Source organism: Mesocricetus auratus, unplaced genomic scaffold (assembly GCF_017639785.1).
Source record: "Mesocricetus auratus isolate SY011 unplaced genomic scaffold, BCM_Maur_2.0 Super-Scaffold_100081, whole genome shotgun sequence".
Classification (NCBI taxonomy): Eukaryota; Metazoa; Chordata; class Mammalia; order Rodentia; family Cricetidae; genus Mesocricetus; species Mesocricetus auratus.
Window position 1 is genome coordinate 902,497 of NW_024429237.1, and position 25,714 is coordinate 928,210.

Genomic DNA, 25,714 nt, shown 5'->3' on the forward strand with positions numbered 1-25,714 from the left:
CATTGGTCAGTGTATCTGTTTTTATGGCTGTTTTTATTTCTATAGCTATGTAGTACAATTTGAGATCAGGGAGTAGGGACGTCTTCATTAGTTGTTTTTATTACTTAGGATTGTTTTAGCTATCTTGTTTTTTATTGTGTGTATGTTTCCATATGAAGCTGAAAATTGATTTTCAATTTCTTTGCTGGAATTTTGAAGAGGATTACATTGAATCTGTAGATTGATTGGTTTTGGTATAACAGCCATTTCCACTATATCAGTCCTAGCACTCCAGCAGTGTGAGAGACCTTTCTATCTTCTGATATCTTCATCAATGTCTTTCTTCAACATCTTAAAACTTTTGTTATGCAAATAATTCTCTTGCTTGGGTAGAGTTGTCCAAAATATCTTTGAGGCTATTGTGAAAGGTATTGCTTCCATGCTTTCTTTTTCAGTTCATTTATCATTTGTATATAGGGAATTGAAACTACTAATATTAAAAGTTATCAATGAGTAGTGTTTAACTTCTGTTATTTTGTTGTTATGGTGTGGTTTCCCCCTCTTTTGATGTAGTAGTCTGGGTTTTCCTGGGTGTGGTTAACCTCTTCATATTGAAACTTTCCATCTAGTATCTTCTGTAGAGCAGGATTTGTAGATAGATACTGCTTAAATTTTTTTTTTGGTGTTTCGAGACAGGGTTTCTCTGTATTGTTTTGGAGGCTCTCCTGGAACTTGCTTTGTAGACCAGGCTAGCCTCGAACTCATAGAGATCCGCCTGCCTCTGCCTCCCGAGTGAATGCCTGGCTTAAATTTGTTTTTATTGTGGGATGCTTTTCTTTCTTTGCTGATTGTGATTGATAGTTTTGCTGGGTATAGTAGTCTGGCCTGGCATCTGTGATCTCTTAGGGTTTGCAGAATATCATCTAGGCCCTTCTGGCTTCCAGAGTCTCCATGAGAAGTTGAGTGTAATTCTAATGTGTGTCTTTATGTGTTACTCGGTCTTTTTCTTGCAGCTTTAATATCTTTTCTTTGTTCTGTAAATTTAAGGTTTATTATGTGTCATGGGAAATTTCTTTTTGTTTCAGTCTGTTTGGTGTTCTTTCTTCTTCTTCTTCTTCTTCTTCTTCTTCTTCTTCTTCTTCTTCTTCTTCTTCTTCTTCTCCTCCTCCTCCTCCTCCTCCTTCTTAATCTTTAACATTTTCTTTGTCTGAGGTATCCATTTCTTCTACTTTGTCTTCAACACCTGAGATTCTTTCTTCCATGTCTTGTACTCTGTTGGTGAGGCTTACTCTAAGGGTTTTAATTTAAAATTTTTTTCTTTCTTTTTTTCTGTTTGTTCTTGCTTTCTGTTTTTTCTTTCTCTCCATTCCCCCTCTCTCTTTCTGTTTTTTTCAAATATTTAAATAATTTATTGCCATTAAGTTGCAGACTTGAATCTACACCCTATGGAAAACACTTGTTACCACTGGAAAGTATGTGTAGACATGTGGCCAACTGAGGGATATACTACAGTCATTAAAGAAAAAGTCAAGAATTTGAGTAAGTGCTTATAGTTATAAAATTTGTTCCTTAGATTTTTATTACACAAATCCCAATAGATAATATACACATCACTACAGATAAAACCATCACTGAAAATTATTAAATTAGTTGCATATTCTGAACTACTCTTGATGAAGACAAATAAATTTTAGCATTGATAAGGCAGTTGGTTTAGGGACTCTCGGCTTTTCTATAATGTTGGCATGGTAATTAAGGATAGCGTTCTGTGTTTTCTCTTCAGCAAGACCATTTATGCTGATGTGATCTGTGGCTTGGCAGCAGTGGCTGAGGCGCTGACCCTTTCAAGAGCTGGTTGGTCCTCACTGCTAAGCCGACGCCTTCTTACTCATCTCATAGTTGATAAGCCGTCCTCCTTGGATGAGCTGGGCAACTTCGTATGTTACATGGCATGCAAACAGAAGCCAGTTTCAAGGCTGCACCTTGTAGGCAAATCTCATGAATGTCAAGGAATAGCAGCAGAGGGCGAAGGTCATCTGCCCACTGATAATCTCTGGAGACTTCTTCATGCCATTGATGGCAGCAATGGGGAGACAACTGGGCCCCAGAAGTACGCACTCATGAGATAGTCCTGGAAATCCTTGCTGCGGACATAGTCTGTGTGCAGTTGGCGGTGCAGTCGCTCTGTGTGGGAAGCTGCTCTGCAGACCTTTCTGTTTTTGAGACAGGGTTTCTCTGTGTAGCCCTGATTGTCTTGGAACTCACTATGTAGACCAGGCTGGTCTCAAACTCACAGAGATCTGCCTGCCTCTGCCTCCAGTGCTGGCTTGACTCCCCAAACTTTTCATCTGTGGTTTTATCTCATTCTGGAACTCTAGTGATTCTATTTCTTTGTTGAATTCTACTTTCTTGTCATGAACTGTTCTCATTACTTCATTCCTCCACCGATCCTTTGCGTTTTCATGGGTGTCACTAATGGATTTGCTCACATCCTCTCCAAGGTCCTTGGACATAATCATAATGGCCACTGTGAAGTCCTTGCCCTGTGCTTCAGCGGTATTGCATTTCTCAGGGCGACTGTCATGGGGTTACTGGGTTCTGGTGGGGCATGCTGTTTTGGCTGTTAATGTTTGTGTATTTGCACTGGTGTCTGGGCGTCTGGGGCTGGGATGACTGAGGTGACTCTAGGTGTTGACGTCTGGTCTCTTGGGTGGGTGTTCCATTTCTCGGTTTCCGTTGCTCACTGTAGATCTTAGGAAAGTGTGGTGACTGCAAGCTGCCAGGCAGAGTGCTTCTGCAGTTGTATTTTCTTTTATTCTAGCCCCATGTTGGAATGCCAAAATGTTGTTGCATGTTGTATGTCTTTTTACTCTGTGGGGGCCACCACCCAGCTCCCAAATAAATCACACACAGAGGCTTATTCTTAGTAATGAATGCCCTGCCTTAGCTTAGCTTGTTTCTAGCCAGTTTTTCTCAACTTAAATTACCCCCACTACCTTTTGCCCCTGGGCTTTTTCCTTTCTTACTTCTGTATATCTTACTTTCACTCTCACTCCGTGGTATGCTGCAGGCTGGGTGGCTGGGTGTCTGGGTGTCTGGGTGGCTGGGTGATGGGCCCCTGACATCCTCCTCTCCCTGTTCTCCAGTTCTTCTTCTCAGATTTTCCTCCTATTTATTCTCTCTGCCTGCCAGCCCTACCTGTCCTTTCTCCTGCCTCGATATTGGCAGTTCAGCTCTTGATTAGACCATCAGGTGGTTTAGACAGGCAAAGAATCCAAGCTTCCCAGAGTTAAACAAATGCAGCATAAACAAAAGCAACACACCTTTATATCGTTAAGGAAATGTTCCAGAGCATAACAAAATAGAAGTGAGCTAGGCCGGGCAGTGGTGGTGCATGCCTTTAATCCCAGCACTCGGGAGGCAGAGGCAGGCGGATCTCTGTGAGTTCGAGGCTGGGCTGGACCGACAGCCTCGAAAATAATACAGAGAAACCCTGTCTCGTAAAACCAAAAAAAAAAAAAAAAAAAAGAAGAAGAAGAAGAAGTGAGCTAGGAGACAAGGCTGAGAGAGAATCAGGAAGGGATTAAGGGGGTCCTGTCCACACAAAGGGGGGCGGTAGCCAGAGAGCTGGAGGTATGGCAGGGAGAGGGGGTGCTGCAGTAGGGTTGCAGTAAGGCAAGGAGATGAAAGGACTAGGGGACCCTGGGTCTGCAGTGAATGGAGTTGAGGTGGGGGGGGGCACCTGAGCGTGAGCATGGAGGGATTGTAATGGAGGACAGGAAGGACAGTGTGACTCACCCTCCCGGGTCCCTGTCTGGTGCAGTCCCTGGGGGTCTCAGGTAGAAAGCGTTTCTAGGTATCAGGGCTGACTCTCCACCTTTCTAATGGTTTTCTGGTTTTCCATTCCCCCACTAGAATGGTTCACTAAGCTCTACTTACTGTACTCTGTGACTTTTCTCATGTGCACTCCAACTCCTTTGGCAAACAAGTCTAAGAACCACATGGTTGGGCTTGTCACAATCACAGCCCCACTCCTATTTGTTTTAAATTTATTTATTGTGTATATAGTGTTCTACCTACATGTTTGACTGCAGGCCGGAAGAAGGCACCAGATCTCATTACAGGTGGTTGTGAGCCACCATGTGGGTGCTGGGAATTGAAATCAGGTCCTCTGAAAGAGCAGCCAGTGCTCTTAACCTCTGAGCCATCTCCAGTCCCATTTCTTTTTTTGGTTTGGTTTTTGAGACAGGGCTTCTCTATAGCTTTGGAGCCTGTCCTGGGAGTCACTCTGTAGGCCAGGCTGTCCTCAAACTCACAGAGACCCACCTGCTTCTGCCTCCCAAGTGCTGGGATTAAAGGCATGGGCCACCACCGCCAGGCTAGCCTCAGTCCCCTTTACCAACGTTTTATGTCGGTTTTCTTGTTCCTGTGATAAAATACTAGACATGAAACAACTTACAGAAGAAAGCATTTCTCTTGGTTTGTCATGTAAGGGTAAATTTCATTATGGTGGGGAAGGCAGGACAATTGGAGCATAAGGGTCACATTGCTTCCAGTTAGGAGGCAGGGGATGATGCACATTACTGTGCAGCTCTCGCTCTGGCTCCTGCTCTCTCTCTCTCTCTCTCTCTCTCCCTCTCTGATACGTTAATGTATATGACACATCTATATGCATGTGAGTGAGCCTGTACATGTTAGTGTGCATGGGAACTTAAAGAGGATAGCCTTGGGTACTCGTCTCTTTGTAGCTAGATACTGCTTAAGCCAGGCTAGCCGGCCTTTGGTCCTCCAAGGATCCCTGACTCTACCTCCCATCTCACTGTAGGAACACTGAGATTCTAGACACATGCTGTCGCGTCCAACTTTATGTGGGCTCTGGGAATCCACACTCAGGTTCCTAGACTCATGTGGCAAGATTGTTACCCAGTGAGATATTTCCCCAGTTTTCTTAAAAAAAATTGTTGTAGCCAGATGTAGTGGATCATACTTTTATCCCAAGCGTTGGGAGCTGGGGCGTGGGAGGTGAAGAGGCAGGTGGATCTCTGTGAATTTTGAGGCCCCATCTGGTCTACATAGTGAGTTCCAGGACAGTCAAAGCTACATAGTGAGGTCCTGTCTCAAAAAAATACTGCTTTTGGGGCTGGAGCAGTGACTCAGCAGTTAATAGCACTGGCTACTCTTGCAGAGGACCCAGATTCAGTTCCCAGCAACCACTTGTAACTCCAGTTCCAGGGAATCTGATGCGTTCTCCTGACCTCCTCAGGTACCAGACATTAACTTGGTACACAAGCATGCATGCAGGAAAAACACACATATTAGTAAATAATTTAACATTTTTCTGTGTTCTTTGAGATAAACAAAAATGGTTATTTTTTATTATTTTTTAATTATGCAAGTGTCCTTTCGGGTGCTCCTGGAGGCCAGAAGACGCTGTGGGCAGCTGGCAGGGTGCCTGGAGCAGGAAGCTGAGAGCTCACATCTTGAACCACAAAGAGAGTGAACTGGGGATGGTGTGAGGCTTTGAAACCTCAACCTCCAGCCCAGTGACATATTCTCTTCAGCAAGACCACATCTCAAGATGGGCAGTGGTGGCTCACGCCTTTAATCCCAGCACTCTGGAGGCAGAGGCAGGCGGATCTCTGTGAGTTCGAGGCCAGCCTGATCTACAAAGTGAGTTCCAGGACAGCTTCCAAAGCCACAGAGAAACCCTGTCTTGAAAAAAAAAAAGGGGGTCACACCTCATACCATAAGTCTACCCAAACAGCACCGCCAACCCAGGCCAAGTGTTCAAACATGTGAGCATATGAGGAGCATTCTTAGTTAAACCACGAAACACACACATACATATAAATGCACACACACACAGAAGAAATGGCAGGAAGAACATAAATACAGCTAAATATTAATAATTGCTAATTATTGATCCCCCCCTCCCCGTGTGGTACTGGAATTGAGCCTAGGACCTTAACATGCCAGGCAAGTGCTCTACCACTGAGCTATAGCCTGGCTCACTTCTTTTGTTTGTTTGTTTGCACTCTGAGGCAGAAGAGTGAATGTAAGTTCAGCCTGGGCTGCATAGTGAACCCCTGCCTGGGGACAAACACCCTTCCTGTGTGTCTGGGACTGTTCAAAAGTCATCGTTTTTAGGACTGGAGACGTGGCTCAGCACTACTGCTCTTGCAGAGGACCCGAGTTCAGTTCACAGCACTCCTGTCGGGTAACTCAGGCTCCAGCAGCTCCCACGCCTCTGGCCTCTGAGGCAGCAGTACTCACATGCAGAACCCACCCACCCTCATGCGTCATTAAAAGTAAAGTCATGTTTAATATGCCGTTAGACTATCTAAAGAATCAACCCAAATAGTCAGAACACGTCACTCACTCACTGGCTAATTCGTTCATTCAATTCATTTCTTTTTTGGTGAGGGCTTTATTTCTGAGTCGCAGCCCAGCCACAGACTTCTTTCTTCTGTGTCTTTTTATGTGGGCTGCTATCGGACGGTGTGGGCCAGATTCAGGGTGGATCTTCCCACTTCAAATGATCAATTAAGGAAAATCCTTCACAGGTGTGCTCATCTGCTTGGAGTTTAGTTGGCTACATATATATGCAGACAAGTTGACCACCACAATTATCCATGACATCTCTCTGCTGGTAAACTGCTTAAAGTAATTAATCATCTTTGGCCCAATGGTATTTAGAAGTGTGTTGCTTCATCCACAATTGTTTTGCTACATTCCAATTGTCATCCCACTATTTATTTATTTTCATTTCCTTTAAAAATTTATTTATGCATAGCCCACACTCCCTAGTACACATATGGGAGTCAAGACTGTGTGGGAGCCCATTCTTTATTTTTTATTTTATTTTATTTTTTTTTGGTTTTTCGAGACAGGGTTTCTCTGTCAGGTTGTTAGGTTTGGAAGTAAGTACTTTTACCCACTGAACCGTCTCACTGGAAACTTTTACTTATTTATTCATTATTTATTTATTTATTTGGTTTTGGAGACAGTATTGCTTTGGAGGCTGTCCTGTAACTTGTTCTGTAGACCAGGCCAGCCTCTGCCTCCCGAGTGCTGGGATTAAAGGGGTGAGTCACCAAGGCCAAGCTTATTTATTTTTTATACTATTTTGTTATTTTATTTATTTTGGATTTTTCAGCATAGGGTTTCTCTGTGTTGCCCTGGCTGTCTTAGAACTTGCTCTTATAGACCAGGCTGACCTCAAACTCACAGAGATCCACCTGCTGCTGGGATCAAGGGCGTGTATCACCACTGCCAGGCCCTTAGTTTTTTGGGGGGTGGTCTAGACAGGGGCCCTTAATTTTTAATTATGTATATGTAGTGGGTGTGGGTACATATGAGTGCAGTACCCAGGGAGGCCACAAGAGGGCATCAAATTCTTTGCATCTGGAGTTATAGATAGTTGTGAGTCTGAAGAAACTGGAAACCAAAGTCTGGAGTCCACTACAAGAACAACAAGTGCTCTTAACCCCTAAGACATCTCTCAGTGAACCCCATGTTACTTATGTTTGAGATGGGTTCTCACCATGTGTCTAGACTGGCCTCTAAATCCTGGGCTGAAGCAATCCTCCTGTCTCAGGCTCTTTGGGAACTGGGATTTCGGATGGGTATCACTATACTTGACTGAAAGAAAATTAATCCTTCCTTCCTTCCTTCCTTCCTTCCTCCATCCTTCCTCCCTCCCTTTCTTTCTTCCTTCCTTTTGCCAGTCTGTCTGTCTGTATTATGTGTGTTCGATGGGCACAGTACATGATAGGGGAGGGGAGAAGGCATGAGAATGGAACTCCGACTCCAGGTCTGTGCAGGCATCACCTTTGCCTGTGGAAGGAAACTTGTGATTTCAGTGCAGTACAACTCAGAGTTTCCCTGGCTTGTGTCACTGAGGATGTAGGAATGTTTATGACTAGTGGGGCTGAGGGGCAGCAAAGTGCTCACCCTATCAGCATGAGGTCTCAGTTTGGTTCCTAGGTCACAGGCTTGGTAGTGAGAGCTTGTAATCCCAGCACTGGGGAGGCAGAGGCAGAGGCAGGCAGAGCCCTGAGGCTTTCTGACCAGGCAGCTGATGAGTTCAGTTTCTAGCCAGACCACGTCTCAACAAAACAAGGTGGATAGAGCCAGAGAAACGACACCTGGTATTGTTCGCTTGACTTTCACAACTACACACACCTGAACGCCTATGTTTCACTGGAGTATACTGAGTGGTAGAGTCCATGCTTAGTCTGCTCAGGCCCTGGTTGGATCCCCAATGCTGTATAGCAGTGATTCCCAACCTTCCCAATGCTGCGTCCCTTTAATACGGTTCCTCATATTGTGGTGGCCCAAACCATATGATTATTTCATTGCTACTTCATAACTGCAATTTTCCTACTGTTAGGACTCATAAATACCTGTGTTTTCTGATGTCTTTAGGGGACCCCTGTGAAATGATTGTTTGACCCACAGGTTGAGAACAGCTGCTGTATAAACCAGGATTGCGAGGCTCACCTGGACTCCCAGTACTATAGTGGTGAATGTCACCTCTGTGTCACTCCCAGCTACGTGGTGAGACCAACCTGGACTACATTAGACCCTGTCCCAGAAACAAACATACAAAAAAAAAAAAAAAACCTTCCCACTTCCACAAATGAGCTGTTCTCTCACATTTCCCCCTTTTGTTTTGGTTTTTGGTTTTATGAGACAGGGTTTCTCTGTATTGTTTTGGAGGCTGTCGGTCCAGCCCGGCCTCGAACTCACAGAGATCCGCTTGCCTCTGCCTCCCGAGTGCTGGGATTAAAGGCGTGCGCCACCACCGCCCCGGCTCCCCCTTTTGTATTTTACTGGTTGTTTTGTTTTGTTTTGAGACAGGATTTCTCTGAGTAATAGCCCCAGCTGTCCTGGCATCCATATGAAGACCATTGTTGACCGTGAACTCACAGAAATCCACCTGTCCTGGTTTTTCAAGATCTGGGGTTAAAGGTGTGCACCACTGCTGTGCAGTAATCCTTTTGTACACTCTTGAATATGTATTTCTCCCACTGGTTTAATAGAGCCAACTGGCCGGATAGCTAGGCAGGAAGAGGCGAGGCAGGAGAGCCAGACTGAGGAACACTGGGAAGAAGGGTGGGATCGCCAGCCAGACACAGAGGAAGCAGGAAATGAGCTTGTGCTGAAAAAAGTCACTGCCGTGTGGTAGAGTATAGATAAGACTTGTGGATTAATCTAAGTTGAAAGAGCTAGTTAGTAACAAGCCTAAGCTATCGGCCAAGCATTTATAATTAATAAATGAAAAAAGTCACTGCCGTGTGGTAGAGTATAGATAAGACTTGTGGATTAATCTAAGTTGAAAGAGCTAGTTAGTAACAAGCCTAAGCTATCGGCCAAGTATTTATAATTAATAAATGAAAAAAGTCACTGCCGTGTGGTAGAGTATAGATAAGACTTGTGGATTAATCTAAGTTGAAAGAGCTAGTTAGTAACAAGCCTAAGCTATCGGCCAAGCATTTATAATTAATAATAGGTCTCTGTGTCAACTACTGGGAAGAAGGCGGTCCCAGTGGGAAAAAAGCTTACGTGCCACCACAGCTGTCCTACCTTTCTCATGCTTCATGTTTCCCTGTGTTTTTCCACATTGGTCCACCTCAGGCTTTAGTGGGACCCGTCTTCCTTTATCCGCATGGTTGTCGGCATGGCTCCCACTCCTCATGTGCAGGATGGAAGAATGAGGGTAGCATTCAAGGTTGCTGCAATGCTGTTAGGACTAACTGTGCAGTTTCATGTCAGATACCCGCAATGGTGGCAGATGCGTAATGAGCCCCAGCTGCCACACTGGGCTGAGGGCACGATGGTGAGTAACTGTCTACCATGCTGGAAGCATTGTATTGGGCTTTAGCTGTGCGCCCGGCTCCACGCTCACGCTGGCCGATTTTCATGACTCTCCTTAGGCTACGACTGGCCTCCCTTCAATTATAAAGAGGAGGACACTGAGGCTCAGAGTGAGTAAAACACAGTTATAAAGTTGCACAGCGACTCATGAGTGCAGCCCTCACTAAGATATGGGGACGGGGTGGTCCCAGAAGGAACAATGCGAAGATGAGCCTTCCCCACCGCAGTGCTGACAACAGAGCCAGAGCCTATGGCCAGTCTGCCCAGCGTGTTCTCTACCATTGAGCTCCACCCCCGCCCTCAGCGACTGTACCATGACCGTCACCGCCGCTAGCATCTGCTTGTGACTGCTGGTTTTAGGAAACCGTGGGAAAACCTGGCAACAGTGGGTCCCACACTGTCTTCTGTAGAACAACAGGCGTGCAGAGAAAGAAATGTTAGTGGAGTGGCAGGCATGGCCTAGTGGGACAGCACTTGACTAATGTGTTAATCACCCAGACTCGATCCCTGGTAACATGCGCACGCACACGCACGCGCACACACGCGCACACACACAAGACAGGCAAACAAAAACACCCCACAAACAAATAAAATACAAATTATAGTAGTTAAAACAAAATGAATCTCATCTGCTCATCTGTTTGGGAGGTTGAGGCAGGAAGATAAGTTAAGGGACTCCTTGTACTACAGAGTGAGTTCAAAACCAGCTTGGGCAATTGAGTAAGATCCTGTCTTAAAATAAAAAGGAGAGGTGGAGAGATGGTTCAGTGGTTAAGAGCCCTTGCTGCAGCTGGGTATAGTGGTGCGCACCTTTAATCCCATCACTTGGAAGGCAGAGGTGGGTGAATCTCTGTGAGTTCAAGACCAGCCTGGTCTACAGAGTGAGTTCCAGGGCAGTCAGCTATATGGTAAGACCCTGTCTCACACAAAAACAAAAACAAACCCCAAATAAACAACAAAAGATCTGATGCTCTTTTCTGGCCTCCTCGGGCATCAGACAAGAAAGTGGCACACAGACGTAGGCAGATAAAACACTCATATGCATAACACAAAACACACAGACTTATTTTCCTTTTGAGACAGGGTCTGACTCTGTGGCCTTGACTGACTTGAAGTTCACTTGTAGGTCAGTCTGTCTTCAAACTCAGAGATTTGCCTGCTTCTGCCTCCTGACTGCCAGGATTAATGGCGTAAGCCACCACACCCAGAATAAATAAATCTTTAAAAGTAAATAGAAGTGGGCTGGGAGGTTGGCTCACGGCTCAGTTGGTGGAGTCTTCAGTGCCATCCTGAGTACAGTGTAAGACAGATAATAATGGTGCGTATCTGTAATTTCTACCCCTGAGAGTGGAGGTAGGAGCATCAGAAGCTCAAAGTCGTCATCAGTTACACAGTCAGGTCATGGATGGTCTGGACTATAGCAGATCCTGTCTGAAACAGAGAGTGCATGCATGGCGTTCAGGAAGCCCAGAACCACAACGATACCAGAAACGCCCAGCACCAGCATGGCCCGGGCTTGTCCTCCACTCTTCGGTAGGACTGTGCCTGGCCTGGCTATGGCGCTGTCCTGGAGCCTCTCAAACAGAGAGTCCTGTCCTCCACCCCCACTCATCGATAGCAATGCTGTCCTTCCATGGCTCAGACCTCCAGCTTGAGACCCCACACCTGCTCTCCCGTCACTCTAAATCTGATGTCACCAGCACATTCTGTCAACTCTTCATGGCTGTTTTACAGTGCCAGGGACAGAGTGTGGCACTTCTCCGTGCTAAGCAAATGCTCTGCTGCTGAACCACAACTCCAGCCCTCTTCTTGCTTTCAAGTTTTTTTAAATGATTTTTAAATTTGTTCTTTGACAATTTAATACATATAACCAGGTGGCGTACCCTTTTAATACTAGGGCTTGGGAGACATAGGCAGACAAATCTTTGTGAGTTCAAGGCCAGCCTGGTCGAGAGAGAGAGAGAGAGAGAGAGAGAGAGACAGAGACAGAGACAGAGACAGAGACAGAGAGACAGAGAGACAGAGAGAGAGAGAGACAGGCAGAGAGAGAGACAGAGAGACAGAGAGACAGAGAGAGAGAGAGAGATAGAGAGAGAGAGTCCCAGGACTCCCCTACACACATCCTCCTCTCAACTTCATGTCTCCTCCTCCTCCTCTTTTTCCGGCTTCTTCTTCTCAATTCACTGAGTACCGTTAGCTCTTTCAATGTATGCGTGGATGTGGGGTCGTCGATAGCTCCCTGAAGGTTTTGACTCCTTTCAGCAGGGCTGCGGGGCCAAGCTGAAAGGCACCCGCTCCACCCCAAAGAGGCAGTATGCCCACACCCTAGGGCCTGTGGATAAGGGCTGGGGCTTATAGTCCGCAAAAACCTCTTCAGCTAGGAGTGGGGTCTCGGAAGCCCCTCCTCTGTTCATTCCCAACTATTCAACAAGACTTAACACATCCTTTCTTAGTCCTTGGTGTCCCGTCTATCCCTGCTGGACCATCGCGGTCACGTCTTCAGTGTTATCCCAGCGGCCACGAGAGGGCGCAAAGGAGCACTTGCATCTGTCCAGTACTCCACCCAGGTCCTCCAAAGCTCACACCCACCCAGAGCGGATCTCTGCCTGCCACCTTCCGCTCCCGAGTGTCCCTGATGTGGTCGCGATCTTCCCGAGGTCCGAGCACCCGGTCCTACCGCTGCCCTTGCAGTGTGAATTTTGTCCTTAGTCCAGGCCTGGCCATCCACCCACCTGTCAGGGACGCGCATGGGCCTTGCTCCCTTTGTGCCCTTTATGTCCACAAGCCCAAGGTTTGAACGACGGAGGCCATTCCTGCACCCTGAGGACTCTGTCTCTCTGCCTGAAGGCCTAGGCCTTTTCTCTCTAAGAAAAGGCTGAGGGGCCAGGCTCCTCACCAAAGTAAAGGTGTGCCCACACCCCAAGGCCTGTGGGTAAGGGTCCTGTCAGATTATTTCATCATTCATCCTGGTACCCTGTTGAGAGTTCGATGTGGGTGCAGGTCAGAGGACAACGTCCAGTGTCAACCCCCAGGCACCATTTCTATAGGGTTTTGAGTGTAGGAACTTGCCAAGTTAGGGTGGCTGACGGCGGAGCCCCAGAAAGTCTCCTGTCTTCCAGAAGACCACAGGACAGAAAATCAGTAGGTGCAGCATGTCTCAACCTCTCTCTCTCTCTCTCTCTCTCTCTCTCTCTCTCTCTCTCTCTCTCTCTCTCTCTCTGTCTCTGTCTCTGTCTCTGTCTCTGTCTCTCTCTGTCTCTGTCTCTCTGTCTCTCTCTGTCTGTCTCTCTCTGTGTGTGTGTGTGTGTGTGTGTGTGTGTGTGTGTGTGTGTGTGTGAGTGAGAGAGAGCATGTTCATGTAAGTGGAGGCCAGAGGCATGCTTAGCTCTGGGGATTCAACTCAGCCCTTACTTTTAAACTTTTGGAGATAGAGTCTCAGCATCTACTCCGTGCTCACCTCCGTCTCTTCTACCTCAGCCTCTGGAGAGCTGGGGTCACATTCGTGCACTAGTGAGCCAGCTCCAAACTTCTGCTTTAAAAAAAGATTTATTTTTATTGCTTTTAAAAATCATGTGCATATTTAAATGTGTGTCTGCAGGTCCTCTTGGAGGCCAGAGGTGGCCGTTGTGAGCCACCTGACACGGGTGCTGGAAGTTGAACTCAGGTCCCCTGCAGGCCACCTCTCCAGCGCCCCCCCCCCCCAAGTTCTAGGACATCCAGGACTGTTACACAGAGAAACCCGGTCTTGAAAACAAAACAAAACAAAAACCAAGTGAACAAACAACAACAAAAACCCAAAGCCAACCAAAAAAGAAAGAAAAGAAGCAGGCTTTTGGCTGAACAACTACAGGGCATGAGAACTCAGAGAAATGGAACTCCAGTGCCCTGGGACGAGTGTGAGCGTGACAGGCTGTAGACACCAGTACAGGCCTGTCTGAGATGAGCACATGAGCTGGAAAGCCTCATTCTCTCACTGTGTGTGTGTGTGCGCGTGTGTGTAAGTGTGCGTGTATAAGTGTGCATGTGTGAGAGTGTGTAAGTGTGTGTGCGTGTGTGCATGTGACGGCCAGAAGTCAACCTCAGGTGTCCACCTTCAGCAACTGTTCATCTTCCTTTTGGAGTCAGGGTTTTCACTGGGACCAGGGACTTGCTGATCCGGTTACCCTGCTGGCCAGAGAGGCCTCAGGGCCCTGTTGCCTCTGCCTTCTAAGGATTCTAAGTGTTGGGATTCTAAGTGTGTGCCATGATGCACAAAAACATTTTTTACTTATAATTTACATATTAAAAATAAATTTTAACATTTATTATTTGCTTGTTTGCTTTGTTTTTGTTTTTCTAGATAGGATTTCTTTGTAGCTCTGGAGGCTGTCCTGAAACTCACTTTGTAGACCAGGTTGGCCTCAAAGTTACAGACATCCACCTGCCTCTGCTTCCGAGTGCTGGCATTAAAGGTGTTTGCCACCAATGCCCGGAAAATTTTAACGTTTACTCTGTGTTTGTTTTGTTTTATTTTTGAGACAGGGTCTCACTGTGTAGTACTGGCTGACAGGCAGAGAGCTCACTCTAGAGCAGGCTGACCTCAGACGCAGAGATACGCCTGTTTCTGCCTTGAGAGCACTGAGATTAAGGGTGTTCAACACCATGCCTTACTTTTTTCTCTTTCCTTTCTTATTTATTCTTTGCATCTTTCACATCATGCATCCTAACCCACCCATCTCCTGCCCCCTCCCATCTGCCCTCTGCCCCTGCAACCTCCCCCCATAAAACAAAATAAAATTTAATATTAAAAAAGGGGGGAAAAGGAAGAAAGGGAAAATCTCGTCATGGAAGTTGCATGGAAGTGACACAGTCAGTCATGCAATAAACCCTTTTATCCATACATGATCATATGCAGGCATTCTTTGCAAGATTTGGTTCGAGGTCCCTGTCTGCTAAATCATCGACACTGGGCCCTCACCGTGACTCCTCCCAGACATCCCCTGTGTCGTAGAGATCCCGTAGCCCTGGATCCAAAGGGTTTCCCCACTCCCCCTCCTCCCCCCGCACCCCAGCAGGTCACAGATGGGATGGATGTTGGGGTGGACCAACACATAACCCTGGTTCTGGGCCTGGGAAGTTGCAGGTTGGTCCGCCCGCCCGCCATCTCTGTCCTGTCCTCACCACCAGGGCGGACTCTCCAGCATTGGCCTGGTGAGTTCACCCCTTGCAGCAACCAGCAAGGGCGGGGTCAGTTCCCATCCTCAGGGCCGGCTCTCCCACACCCACACCACCCACACTGGCAGGGTCAGCTCTACTGTGCTGTCTGGTGAGGTGTAGGGGACACTCTCCCGAGTGCTGCAGCTGATGAAGGAAAGGGACAGCTCTCTCAGATGAGGCTGGGGTGGGGGTGGGATTGGGGAGGAATCTCTCCCTGCCCATGCTGCCACATGACAGATGCAGGAGGTGTTGATGGGGCGGAGTCTCTCACCCACCCATGCCACTGAATGGCAGATTAGTACTGGGGTACTAGCCTGGTTTTTAAATAAATTTTAAAAATTGCATTTTATGGGGGACACGCAGATTTAGGGGTCCATTTTTCCTTTCCATCATATGGGTTCTGGGGATGAATCAGGCTGTGGGTTGGAAGCCATCACCTTTATGAATGGAGCTACTGTGACGGTTTGAATGAGTGGTTCCCATAGCTAGGTGACGGTGGCCACACGCCTTTAATCCCGGCACTCAGGGGGCAGTGGTTGGTGGATGTCTGTGAGTTCAGGGCCAGCCTGGTCTACCTAATGAGTTCCAGGACAGCCAGGGATGCACAGAGAAACCCTGTCTCAAACAAACTAACAGAATGACTCCCTAGGCTCATACATTTGAATACTTGGTCCCTAATTGGTAAAACTGTTTGGGAAGGATTGGGAGGCACACCTTGATGGAGGAGGTATGGCCTTGCTGGAGGAGGTGTGTCACTGGGGGTGGGCTTTGAGGTTTCAAAAGCCCGCGCCAGGCCCAGCCTCCTACTTGTGTCTCAAGATGTGAGCTATGCGAGCTCTCAGCTGTTTCACCTCATGCTCCTGCCTGCTGCCATGCTTCCTGCCACGATGGCCTCTATCCCTTTGGAATCATAAGCCCTAAAGAAGCTCTTATTTCTATTAGTTACCTTGGTCAAAGTGTCTCATCCCAGCAGTAGGACGGTGACTAAGGGCTCTCTTTCCTAGTTGTCGTCTTTACCCTTACTTTTTTCATGTGTGTGGATGTCTTGCCTGCATGTATGTAGGTATACTACATGCATGCCTGGTGCCTGTGGAAGTCAGAAGAGGACGTTTGATCCCTTGAAACTGAAGTTATAGCTGTGAGCCACCGTGTAGGTGCTGGGAATCAAACTCAGGTCCTCCAGCAGCAAATACTCTTAACTGCTCACCTGTCTCTCCACAGAGCATGGAATTGCCATAAAGGCCAGGCTGGTTCAGAACTGCCAATGCTCCTGCTTCAGCCTCAGAAGCATGGTCCTCGGACTTGCCACACCTGGAAGCCTGCAAATTAAGAAAACTGGTGGCATTTACTATTCTGCACTCTGCTATCTTGTGATTTCAAGGTTCTGATGACTTGTTTCAAGGACCGGAAGGTAACGCTGCAATGAAAATGACACCCATTCAGACAGGCAGGGTGGCTCAGTGGGTAAAGGCACTTTTGGCCAAGCCTAAAGACCTGAGACCTACATGGTGAGAAAGAGAACTGGTTCCCACAAGTTGTCCTCTGACCTTCACATGTGTATTGTGCCATGTGCCCCCTGAGCCCCTGCCACAAGCCTCGGAAACCTAAAACAATTCGTAACCTTAACCCCAGCGAGCTACCCCCTCACAGGGCAAGCCTGGAGTTGTCCTGCAGCCCACTGGGGCTGTGCCGTTTGCCTGCACGCCGAAAGCATCCCTCTACTGTGCCCGCCCCACCTGCCGGTCTCAGAGGTTTTGCATAGCTGCTCCCTCTGCCTGGGTGCTAACTCTTTTCTGCCCACAAAGCTCCTCTGCACACCCCCTTTGCATAGCTGCCACCTTCTTGGCAAGGGAAATGCTGTTATTTAAAAATGTCCCCAACACCATCCACCCACTGCTCCTCTAGCTCCTCGCTCTCGTGGATATCTGGCATATTGGATGCTTTATTATTTTTATGTTCTAGCTCTCATCTACTCCCACTTGACCATCAGCCCCACAAACATAGGGGCTACTCATGTGTTTATTATAGTGCTGGGACTGAAACCGAGGGTCTCATGTGTGCTAGGATGGAGTTGTTCTCCCCCTTTCCTCTCTCCTTTTCCCCTCCTTTCTTCCTTCCTTTCCTTGATGGGTCTGCAGCCCGGAGCTTCCTAGGTGCTAGGCAGGCACCACTGAGCCAGGGCCCAGCCCAAAGACAGAAACTTACAAATTTTAAATATTTATTTCTTTATTTACTTATTGTTCATGTATGTGCATGCCATGACACTCCAGTGGAGGCCAGGGAACAAACTGAGGGAGTTGGTTCTCCTCTACCATGAGGGTTATGGGTGTCAGACCCGTGCTGACAGGCACAGTCACAAGCAGCTTTACAAAGCTGAAGTGTCACCAGCCCAAAGGCAGGCGTCCCTGGCAGTTTTGTTCACTCTTGTTCCCCACACGTAGTTCAGGGCTGGAACACGGTGATAAACACTTATCAAATGAACGAGTGCTAACTATATGACTGTCACAGTGACAGTCCTTAGCAACAGTGGGACAGAAAACAGCCTTCTGCTTAACCTTAGCAAATGTCTCCTTTTGCCTCTCACTGCCAACTGGGGACCATTGCCTCTTGTGTGCTAAACACATGGCTCTCATTGACCTTCAACTTGACCTGGGATTTGTGTTGTGTTTCGTTTGACAGTGGAACAGATCCTCAGACCTTAGTACAGCTGACTCAAATGATGGAAATACCATTCAGATCATGGAGCCCAGCATGTGGTGGCACGAGCTGCCAAAATGAGAACAAAGACCTAATCTATCCAAGTCCATAGCCCTGGGAAAGTCTCTAAACGGACTCACCTTGCTTTTTGGCTTCTGTAGCTCTGCTTCTGGCTAACTGCGCTTGTTAACTGAGATGTGTCAACCTAGGGTGTGGTTTTTGTGCTTAAAAGCTCACCCTGAGAAGGGCTGAGGGCTGTATCATGGCCCCAACACCCAGTGTAGAAGCCAGGCAGCTACTAAAGACTTCCTATGGCTTTGAACCTGCGTCTGAGTAGTCTTCTCTGATGGTCACCTCACAACAAGATGGCCTCATTATGGAGCTAAGGGTGTCCGTGAATTCATGGCCTTTGTGCTCCAGCCTCTGAACATTGGGACTGTAGCTCTGGTTTTTTTTCTTTTGCATGTATGTGGTGTGTGTGTTTGAATGTGTAGGTGTATGTACCTCTGTGTGAGTGTGACGGCCCCAAGCTGACATTGTTTTCTCCACTAGGGTCTCTGGCTGAACCCACAGCTCCCAGTTTTAGCTGGTGTTTACCCATGTATCCACTGGGATTAGAGGCAGTCTGCCATGCCCCCAAACTTTCATGAAGCTGGGCATCAGAACTCCAGTGCTCATGCATGGGTGCCAAGACCTTTACTGGCCGAGCTAACTACCCAGTCTTAGAGTTCAACTTAGTATTTAAAAGATTTTTATTATTTTATTTCACATGTAAGGATGTAAGAAATAATAGATGAGTCTTCTCTATCAAAGGCCTAGAGATTAAAATCCTTTTATCTCCCCACCTGGTCAACCTTTCGTGCCAATGTTTTAGTCCCCTCATCTGATAAAACCTTTGCTTATACAAAGGCAGCCTGCTTTGTCCCAGGAATTTGATGGTCTGAAGAAATGACTCCTGTCCCCTCCCTCCTTCATTTCCAGTCAGCTAAGTCTTCTCAGACTAGTCACTGGGATAAAACTGTGGGGTTAGACCCCAGCCAACAGGGAAAAGATGCAGTGACGCAGAGTGAGAATAAAACCAAGAGCACTTCCTCTCTCGTCTAGCTGACCGTCTTGGTGAAGAATAGTCTGTCTTGTCCAGCTATCGGAGTGGTGATCTCTTCCTGAACTTTCTTGCATCAGCTGTTTTCTTGCCTGTTTGTGCACCACGTGCATGCCTGGTGTCCACTGAGGCCACCAGTCCTGTAACTAAGAGTCACAGCTGATTGTGAGCTGCTGAGAGTCAAACTGGAGTCCTCCAGAACAGCCACTCTTACCCACTGAGCCGTCCCTGCATGCTTCCTTGCCTTTTTAAGAGAGGGTCTCACTATACAGCCCTGGCTGGCCTGGATATGCAGCCCAGGCTGGTCTCTGCCTCCACAGTGCTGGGATTCAGGGATCTGTCATCATATCCAGCCATTTCTTCCATTTTTCAAAGACTTCCAAGAGGATCAGGAGGTGACATCCAACAACACACAGAGACAGAGTGCCGGAGCTATGGTTGTCCAGTCTTGGTGCCTATTTAGCTGACAAAGTGAGTTCCATAGTGAGCTACATAGTGAGACACCTGGCCCCAAAGGAGGGGAAAAAAGTTGAGTGTGTAGCTTAGCAATAGAGTGCTTGCCCAGCATGCACAAAGACCTGAGTTCCATTCCCTGTATTGCAAAACAAACAAACAAACAAACAACAAAAAAACCAATCCTTTTCTTCTAGGTGTGTAAGGGTTTCCAGATATGTAAATGGTATACACACCAGGCAGAATCTGACACAGAACAGTATTGCATGTCAGCTCTACCCATAACACCTTCCCAAAGACAGACAAGTCTGTCCTGGATTAGTGCTGTTGCCAAGTCCCAGGAACCAAGCCCAGGTGTATTGCTGACCTAAATAGGCTCTGCCAAGTACTGGGTCAAAGGTGTGCCCCACTACACCTGGCCCCTTTTTACTTTTGAAAGATTTTAAATTATTAGTGTGTTCTGTATGTCTGTATGGGTTTGCACAAGTTAACGCAGGTGCCCCCAGAGACCAGGGAGGGCCATGGATCCCTTGCAAGGCACCTGACCTGGATGCTGGAAACCAAACTTTGGCTTTCTACAAACTATGGCTTTTGACCACTGAGACACCTTGATGTTTCCTGGCTGACTTTAGTTTTTTGAGACAGGGTCTAAAAACCAGTCATAGGCTGGTTTTGACCTTGCAAGTAGCTTACTTTAAGACATCATGCTGAGAAAAAAGTCCTATTATTATAATGCCCATTTCAGTTGAAACACTGGCATAATGAGGCTAGTTTCCTTGTCCAACATCATACCGCTTGAAAAAGGTCAAGTTGGAATGCAGACCTGGAAGCGAAAATTCAGGCTGGAGGCAGAATCGATCTTTACAATTCCCCCATCCCAGTTAGAGCTAATGAGACAGAGATGCAAGTATTTGGAATGGAGCAGCTCTTGCCCTGCTATGCCATAGGAAGGGGAAAGCAATGCTTAGAGATAGAGGCACTCTGTGTAGCCTCTCAGAGGTCTGAGAAAACAGAACATCTGGTGGTGGGAGGGCGAGTTTCACTCTGTGAGCCCTTTCCAGTTTCATAGTGTGCATGGCAGCCAAGAAAGGAAACTGAAAACTTAGAAGTTGTGCTTACATAGCACAGGCAGTCTTGTAAGACCTTAGATTTATTTACGTGTATGAGTGCTTTGCCTGCATGGAGTGTGTGCTCATACCCATGTTTGATGCCTGAAGCCAGAAGAGGGTGTCAGATCCCAGGGAACTAGTTATACCTGGGTGCTGGAACCTACACAAGAGCAAGTGCTGTTAACTGAGTCCTTACAGGCACTTTCTTGAATGCACAAAAACCAGATTCCTTTGGTGTAATGGTGTAATAGGAAGAGAAGCCCAGATCAGGGCAGGCCCTGCTCCCCTCAGGTCATGTCAAGGGGTCTGAAGTATGGGCTCTAACTTGGCCTCACCCACACACACCAGTGTTTTGTACTGCTGATCAGAGTGCCCTGGGCCCTAATAACATGTTCCCCAAAGAATCTCCCACTCCCCAGGTTGTTGCCATGCTGTTTATGGGTTTAAAAGTGGACATAGCCGGGCATTGGTGGCGCACACCTTTAATCCCAGCACTCGGAAGGCAGAGGCAGGCGGATCTCTGTGAGTTCGAGGCCGGGCTGGACCGATAGCCTCCGAAACAATACAGAGAAACCCTGTCTCGAAAAAACAAAAAAACAAAAACAAAAACAAACAAACAAACAAAAAACAAAACAAAACAAAAAAAACCCAAAAGTGGACATGACACTTCCCTACCAAGTTCACAGGGACATGCTGCAGAAGTGGATCACATGACAGGTCATCCCTACATGTCAGTCTTGGTGGAGTCTGCAACCACAGGACGTGTGGTAGCTATGCACCTGGTATGTGCTGTCGACTAGAGGAGCTCTTTTAACTTTAAACCATTCTGGAATTCTCTTTGGTTATTCTGACCGGGGTTAATTTGTCTTAGTGGTGAGGGAAAGCCGCTTTTGTACTGGGATTAAAGGCAGGCACCACCAACACACATCTGAATTTTGTTTTAACAAGGTTTACTTTTGAGCAGTTACTCTTACCAGCACCACTAAAACACAGCAACAAACCCAACACATTCCTTTAACCCTATGTTCTATTTGCTTTATTATCAACTTAGCTCCTTAAAGAAATGTAAACTCCTAAGATACCCACATAAATAAAGTTGGGACAGGAGTGGGTGTTTTCCTCGCTTCACACCGGGCAGAACAGACCATGGGCCAGCTCCAAGCAGCTAGCCTAGCATCCTAGCCCTGGTCTAGCCAGGCCTAGTTGGCTGGCAATAGGGATTTGGGCAGATAGTGCTTTACTCCTTAGCTCTGGTGGTTATTAGGTCCCCAGATGTGGCCAGAAGCCTAGCAAGGCAGAAAAGGTGATCGAAGAAGGCCCCTTCCCCAATTTTCCAGAAGGGAAACATAGCTTTCTTTGGAGGACGAGGACTCTCACCATGCCATCCCTCCCCCAGCAAAGCCCTCAAACAGAGTCGAAGGACTGCTCCCCTGAGGTTTGCCATCAGTCTTTAATGCTGTCACACTGCAGAATGACAAGTCACACACTTTGGTCTCGTGTTGGTAGTGGCAACTTACAATGAGTCGAATGTCAGAGCACCGGGCTAGCTTCAAAGAACAGACCCCTTCACTCCCAAGGTCTGACTCCATCACAGCCCTGCTTCCATCTGGGCATACACCAGCTTTGAATGGAATTATAAAAACATATTTACAGACGTTCCACAGGGCTCCTTTCATCAGAAGCAAAGACCCTTTTATATAAAGGGATTATATCTAGGGCTGTGCAAAATTCAAAAGGATTATATCCTTTTGACAAAGTTCAGAGTCTATTACACACACCAAAGGGGGGGAAAAAAAAAGAAAAAAAGAAAAAAAAAAAAAAGAAAAAAAAATCACCCAGGCCTTTGAGAAGTCCCAGCTATGGCTAAGGACTACCTCTGGACCAACAAATACTGTGACCATAAGTCAGCCACCTGATTTCAACAGAGCCAGAGGTTCAGGGGAATCTCCTGACTGTCCAGGTCCCAAACCTGGAGGGAGGTGGCAGTGAGACTTGCTCACCTGAGGCTGGCCATGTGGTCCCATAACCAGGTATTGCTTGTGATGCTGGCCTGGAAGTCCTACTGAACTGGTCTCAATTTGAGATGGCCAAGACAGGACAGGATTCTTCTGGGGAGGAGGAACAAGGCATGGGACAAATACAGAATAAAACAAGAACCTCTCACACAGTGGAGACTGACTAGTGCACAAGGTCTGGCAACTGAGATGGTGCTCACTGCCACACACAGCCAGAAACTAAAGGACAGCAACAGGGGCGAGTCCAGTTGCAGGCCTGCCTCACACCCTTGGGCAGGAGCTGGGGTGCAGAGGGTGGGTCCATTCCAGGAGGGCTGCTGTTCCCACCGCCTGCCTATCACTCAAAAAATCACTGTAGTCTAGTGCACGACTTTGAAAGATTGTAATATATTCTGTGGAAAACATTCGGCAGAGCAAAAGCCCTCCCTGGGCCCTCCCGCAGTATGCAACCAGTGAACGGTCCGGAAATCTGCAGCTCTGGAAAAGTCCCTGGCTCAGTCCTTGGAGAATGCAGGTGTCTATATGGGAAGAATCTGCTCCAGGACGGTTCTGGATGTTATGGGAATCCTATCAGGGAAGACGACTTCAAATTCGATAACAAGGTCCCCACGTTTCTCAGGGGTTTTGGGGAGAGGGAGGCCTTCTCCAGGAACTTTCCGCCGCATGCCGGGCCTGATGACATCTTTGAATACAACAGGGATGGTCCTGCCGTCCAGAGTGGGGACATTTACAGTGCAACCACAGAGAGCCTAGGGAGGCAAAAGGACTGTGTTAGATGAGGCTGGCTTAGGAAGGGTCAGGTCCACCAGACCCATGCAGCTGACCCCACTCCACATGACACACACTGCCAGCACAGCAGAGCCCCCCCCTACCCCCATCGCTCCTTTTGTGATTCTCCCACCTAGTGGCTTACCTCCCGAAGGCTGATCCTGGCTGGATAGATGACATCAGAACCATCTCTCTTGAAGATATTGTGTGGCTTGTCCTTTAAAACAAAGACGATGTCAGCTGGAATGTTGTTGGAAGTCTGGTCCCCTTCCTTGGGAAAGGTGATTTTGGTCCCTTCTTTCCAGCCCCGCTTCACTTCAATGGTCAGGATCTTATCTTCATTTCGAATGCTCTTTCCATCAGGGTTCAGTCGCTTGTGGGAGATTTTCATTTTCTTGGTACAGCCGCTGTAGATCTCTTCAAGGGAGACCCGGAGATCGTGGGTGACTGGGGGATCTTGCTTCTTTCGGGTGGGCTCTTGGGAAGGGCGGGCACGTCCAAAGTTCACATTGGTGAAGCCACCCATACCCATTGGAAAGCCAGAGAATGGGTCATCGATGTCCATGCCCTCTTCCCCATTGCGCTGCCCAAAAAAGGTATCAAAGGGGTTTCTGCCACCGAAGAACTCAGCAAACATGGCATGAGGGTCTCCATGGAATGTGTAGCTGAAGGAGGTACCATTAGCACCGCCACTGCTACCGCCACTGGGGCCGCCACCCTTTAGGCCTGGAAAACAAAAGAAGAAATGGTTTCCAATTCTAGCACTGCAATAAATTAACACATATATAAAACAAAAAATCCTTAAAACAAAGAGCCTGACATGGTACCAAACGCCTGGAACCCCAGCACTATGAAGATAGGAGCTGGCTGATCTCTGCAAGTTCCAGAACAGCCAGGACTCTAACTCCAGGCACTGGAGATGGCTGGAAGTTAAGAGCACTTGCTCCTCTGGCAGAGGAACTATGTTCTATCAGCAACGCCCATACAACAGTAGACAACTGTCTAACTCCAGTTCCAGGGGATTCAATACCCTCTTCTCTCGAAGCATGTGCATCATGAACATACCTACATGTAGACACATACACAGAAGTAAAAATAAATGAAAGCCCGAACTACACAGATCCTGTCACTGTCACGTTATATAGCACTTGAACTTGCTGAGTAGTCCAGGTTAGCCTGGAGGCAATTCTCCTGACTCAGACATACCAGGCCTGGGATTGTCGATACATCCTGTTCTTTTGGAAACAGGAGCTCATTCTCTGTAGTTCAGATCTGAAGCAAACTGACAACAATGCTTCAGCCTCCAAAGTGGTGTGTGTGTGTGTGTGTGTGTGTGTGTGTGTGTGTGTCAGCTCCCGCACCTGGCTCAACGAGTTTTGCTTTTAATTTAAAAAGTCCTGGGAACCGTAGTGGGAGGGGCTACATGTATTTTTAAAAGTTTGTTCCAGGTAAGAACGAATCTCAAGTCTTTAACCGCCAGTGGCAGCAGGAGCAGGGCACATATCGCCCCTTTTTACTTCATGACAACAATTCGGTAGCAGGGCCTGCAGCTGTCGGCGCCAGCCAGGTCTACTTGACAGCCCCGTCTTTACAGAGAAGTTCCCACGCACTGCGACCAGAAAGGCTCAACTCTGGGTTTTAAGCGCCGAGCTTGCGGGTTAGCGGGGACAGAGGGACAAAAAACACTCGGGCAATTCTCAAAACCTCACACCCTAGCGATCGCGACCGCCGCCCTCCGACTGCAGCGTTCCGGCGATGTGCAGGCGTCGGGCCGGGAGGGGCTGCGGCAGACGTGCTAGAAGCTTCTGAGTGAGCGGCGCGCCCAAAGCTCCTCCTCCCGGCTGAGGCCGCCGGTCAGAGGGCGGAGGCGGCACGGCCGCCGGATCCCCCGGGCCGTCTATACGGGGCCGAGGCCTCGGAGAGGCCCCGAGTGCCTCAGTTTCCCGGCCTGTCAAACGGCGGGTCACCCCCGGCCGCGCGCACGCTTACCTTCTTCTCCGTAGCGGTCGAAAATCTCGCGCTTGCGCGGGTCGCTGAGCACGTCGTAGGCCTCGGCGATCTCCTTGAACTTCTCCTCGGCGCCGGGCTCCTTGTTCTTGTCGGGGTGGTAGCGCAGCGCCTGGCGGCGGTAGGCTCGCTTGATCTCGTCGTCGGACGCGCCGCGGGCCAAGCCCAGCGTCTGGTAATAGTCCTTGCCCATGGCCACCGCCGCCCAGCTGTCGCCGCCTCCGGCTCCGCAGCTGCCCTGTCCCGGACTCTATATACCCGTCCGGCGGAAGCTTCCAGATCCCGCCAGCCCTCCAGAACCTTCCGCCCCTCCCGGCGCGCCGCACCACTCGGGCCAATCGCTGCCGCCCGCTCCGTGACGCAGCACATCCGGGGTGGGACCTGGCGGCCAACGGCCTTCCGCGCGAGGCCACGCCCCTTCCAGCTCTCCCCACCCCCTGGTCAACGCCTCCCTGGGGGGCGCGCGCGCGCCCGAGGCTGAGGTCCCGCCTCCGCAGCGGAGACAGCCA

The 25,714-nt window shown here is 48.2% G+C and overlaps 1 protein-coding gene, 1 long non-coding RNA gene and 1 pseudogene across 3 annotated transcripts in view; 1 reads left to right on the forward strand and 2 right to left on the reverse strand.

Annotated features, from left to right (window-relative positions):
* Positions 1-18,073, forward strand: part of LOC121136388 — a 23,144-nt gene extending 5,071 nt beyond the window's left edge. For both annotated transcript variants that reach the window (XR_005873479.1, XR_005873480.1), the window contains exons 2-3: positions 16,276-16,465; positions 17,734-18,073. This is a non-coding gene — a long non-coding RNA (uncharacterized LOC121136388). The remainder of the gene's footprint in view (positions 1-16,275; positions 16,466-17,733) is intronic.
* On the reverse strand, positions 1,602-2,086 carry LOC101836513 (annotated as a pseudogene).
* Positions 18,074-21,846: 3,773 nt separating the features above from the next.
* Dnajb1 (DnaJ heat shock protein family (Hsp40) member B1) lies at positions 21,847-25,519 on the reverse strand. Its single transcript, XM_005087551.4, has 3 exons — positions 25,188-25,519; positions 23,344-23,924; positions 21,847-23,179 (listed from the first exon to the last, which is right to left on the reverse strand). Exons 1-3 carry the CDS (start codon positions 25,396-25,398, stop codon positions 22,949-22,951), a joined length of 1,023 nt encoding a protein of 340 aa, XP_005087608.1. The 5' UTR covers positions 25,399-25,519; the 3' UTR covers positions 21,847-22,948.
* Between the last annotated feature and the right edge of the window lie 195 nt (positions 25,520-25,714).

Excerpts from the sequence above, each read along its gene's own strand:
- Dnajb1 (XM_005087551.4), bottom strand. The coding sequence starts at position 25,398 with ATGGGCAAGGACTATTACCAGACGCTGGGCTTGGCCCGCGGCGCGTCC. Across the intron at positions 23,925-25,187 it reads CGACCGCTACGGAGAAGAAG|GCCTAAAGGGTGGCGGCCCC; the intron begins GTAAGCGTGCGC and ends TTTGTTTTCCAG. Across the intron at positions 23,180-23,343 it reads CCAGGATCAGCCTTCGGGAG|GCTCTCTGTGGTTGCACTGT; the intron begins GTAAGCCACTAG and ends TTGCCTCCCTAG.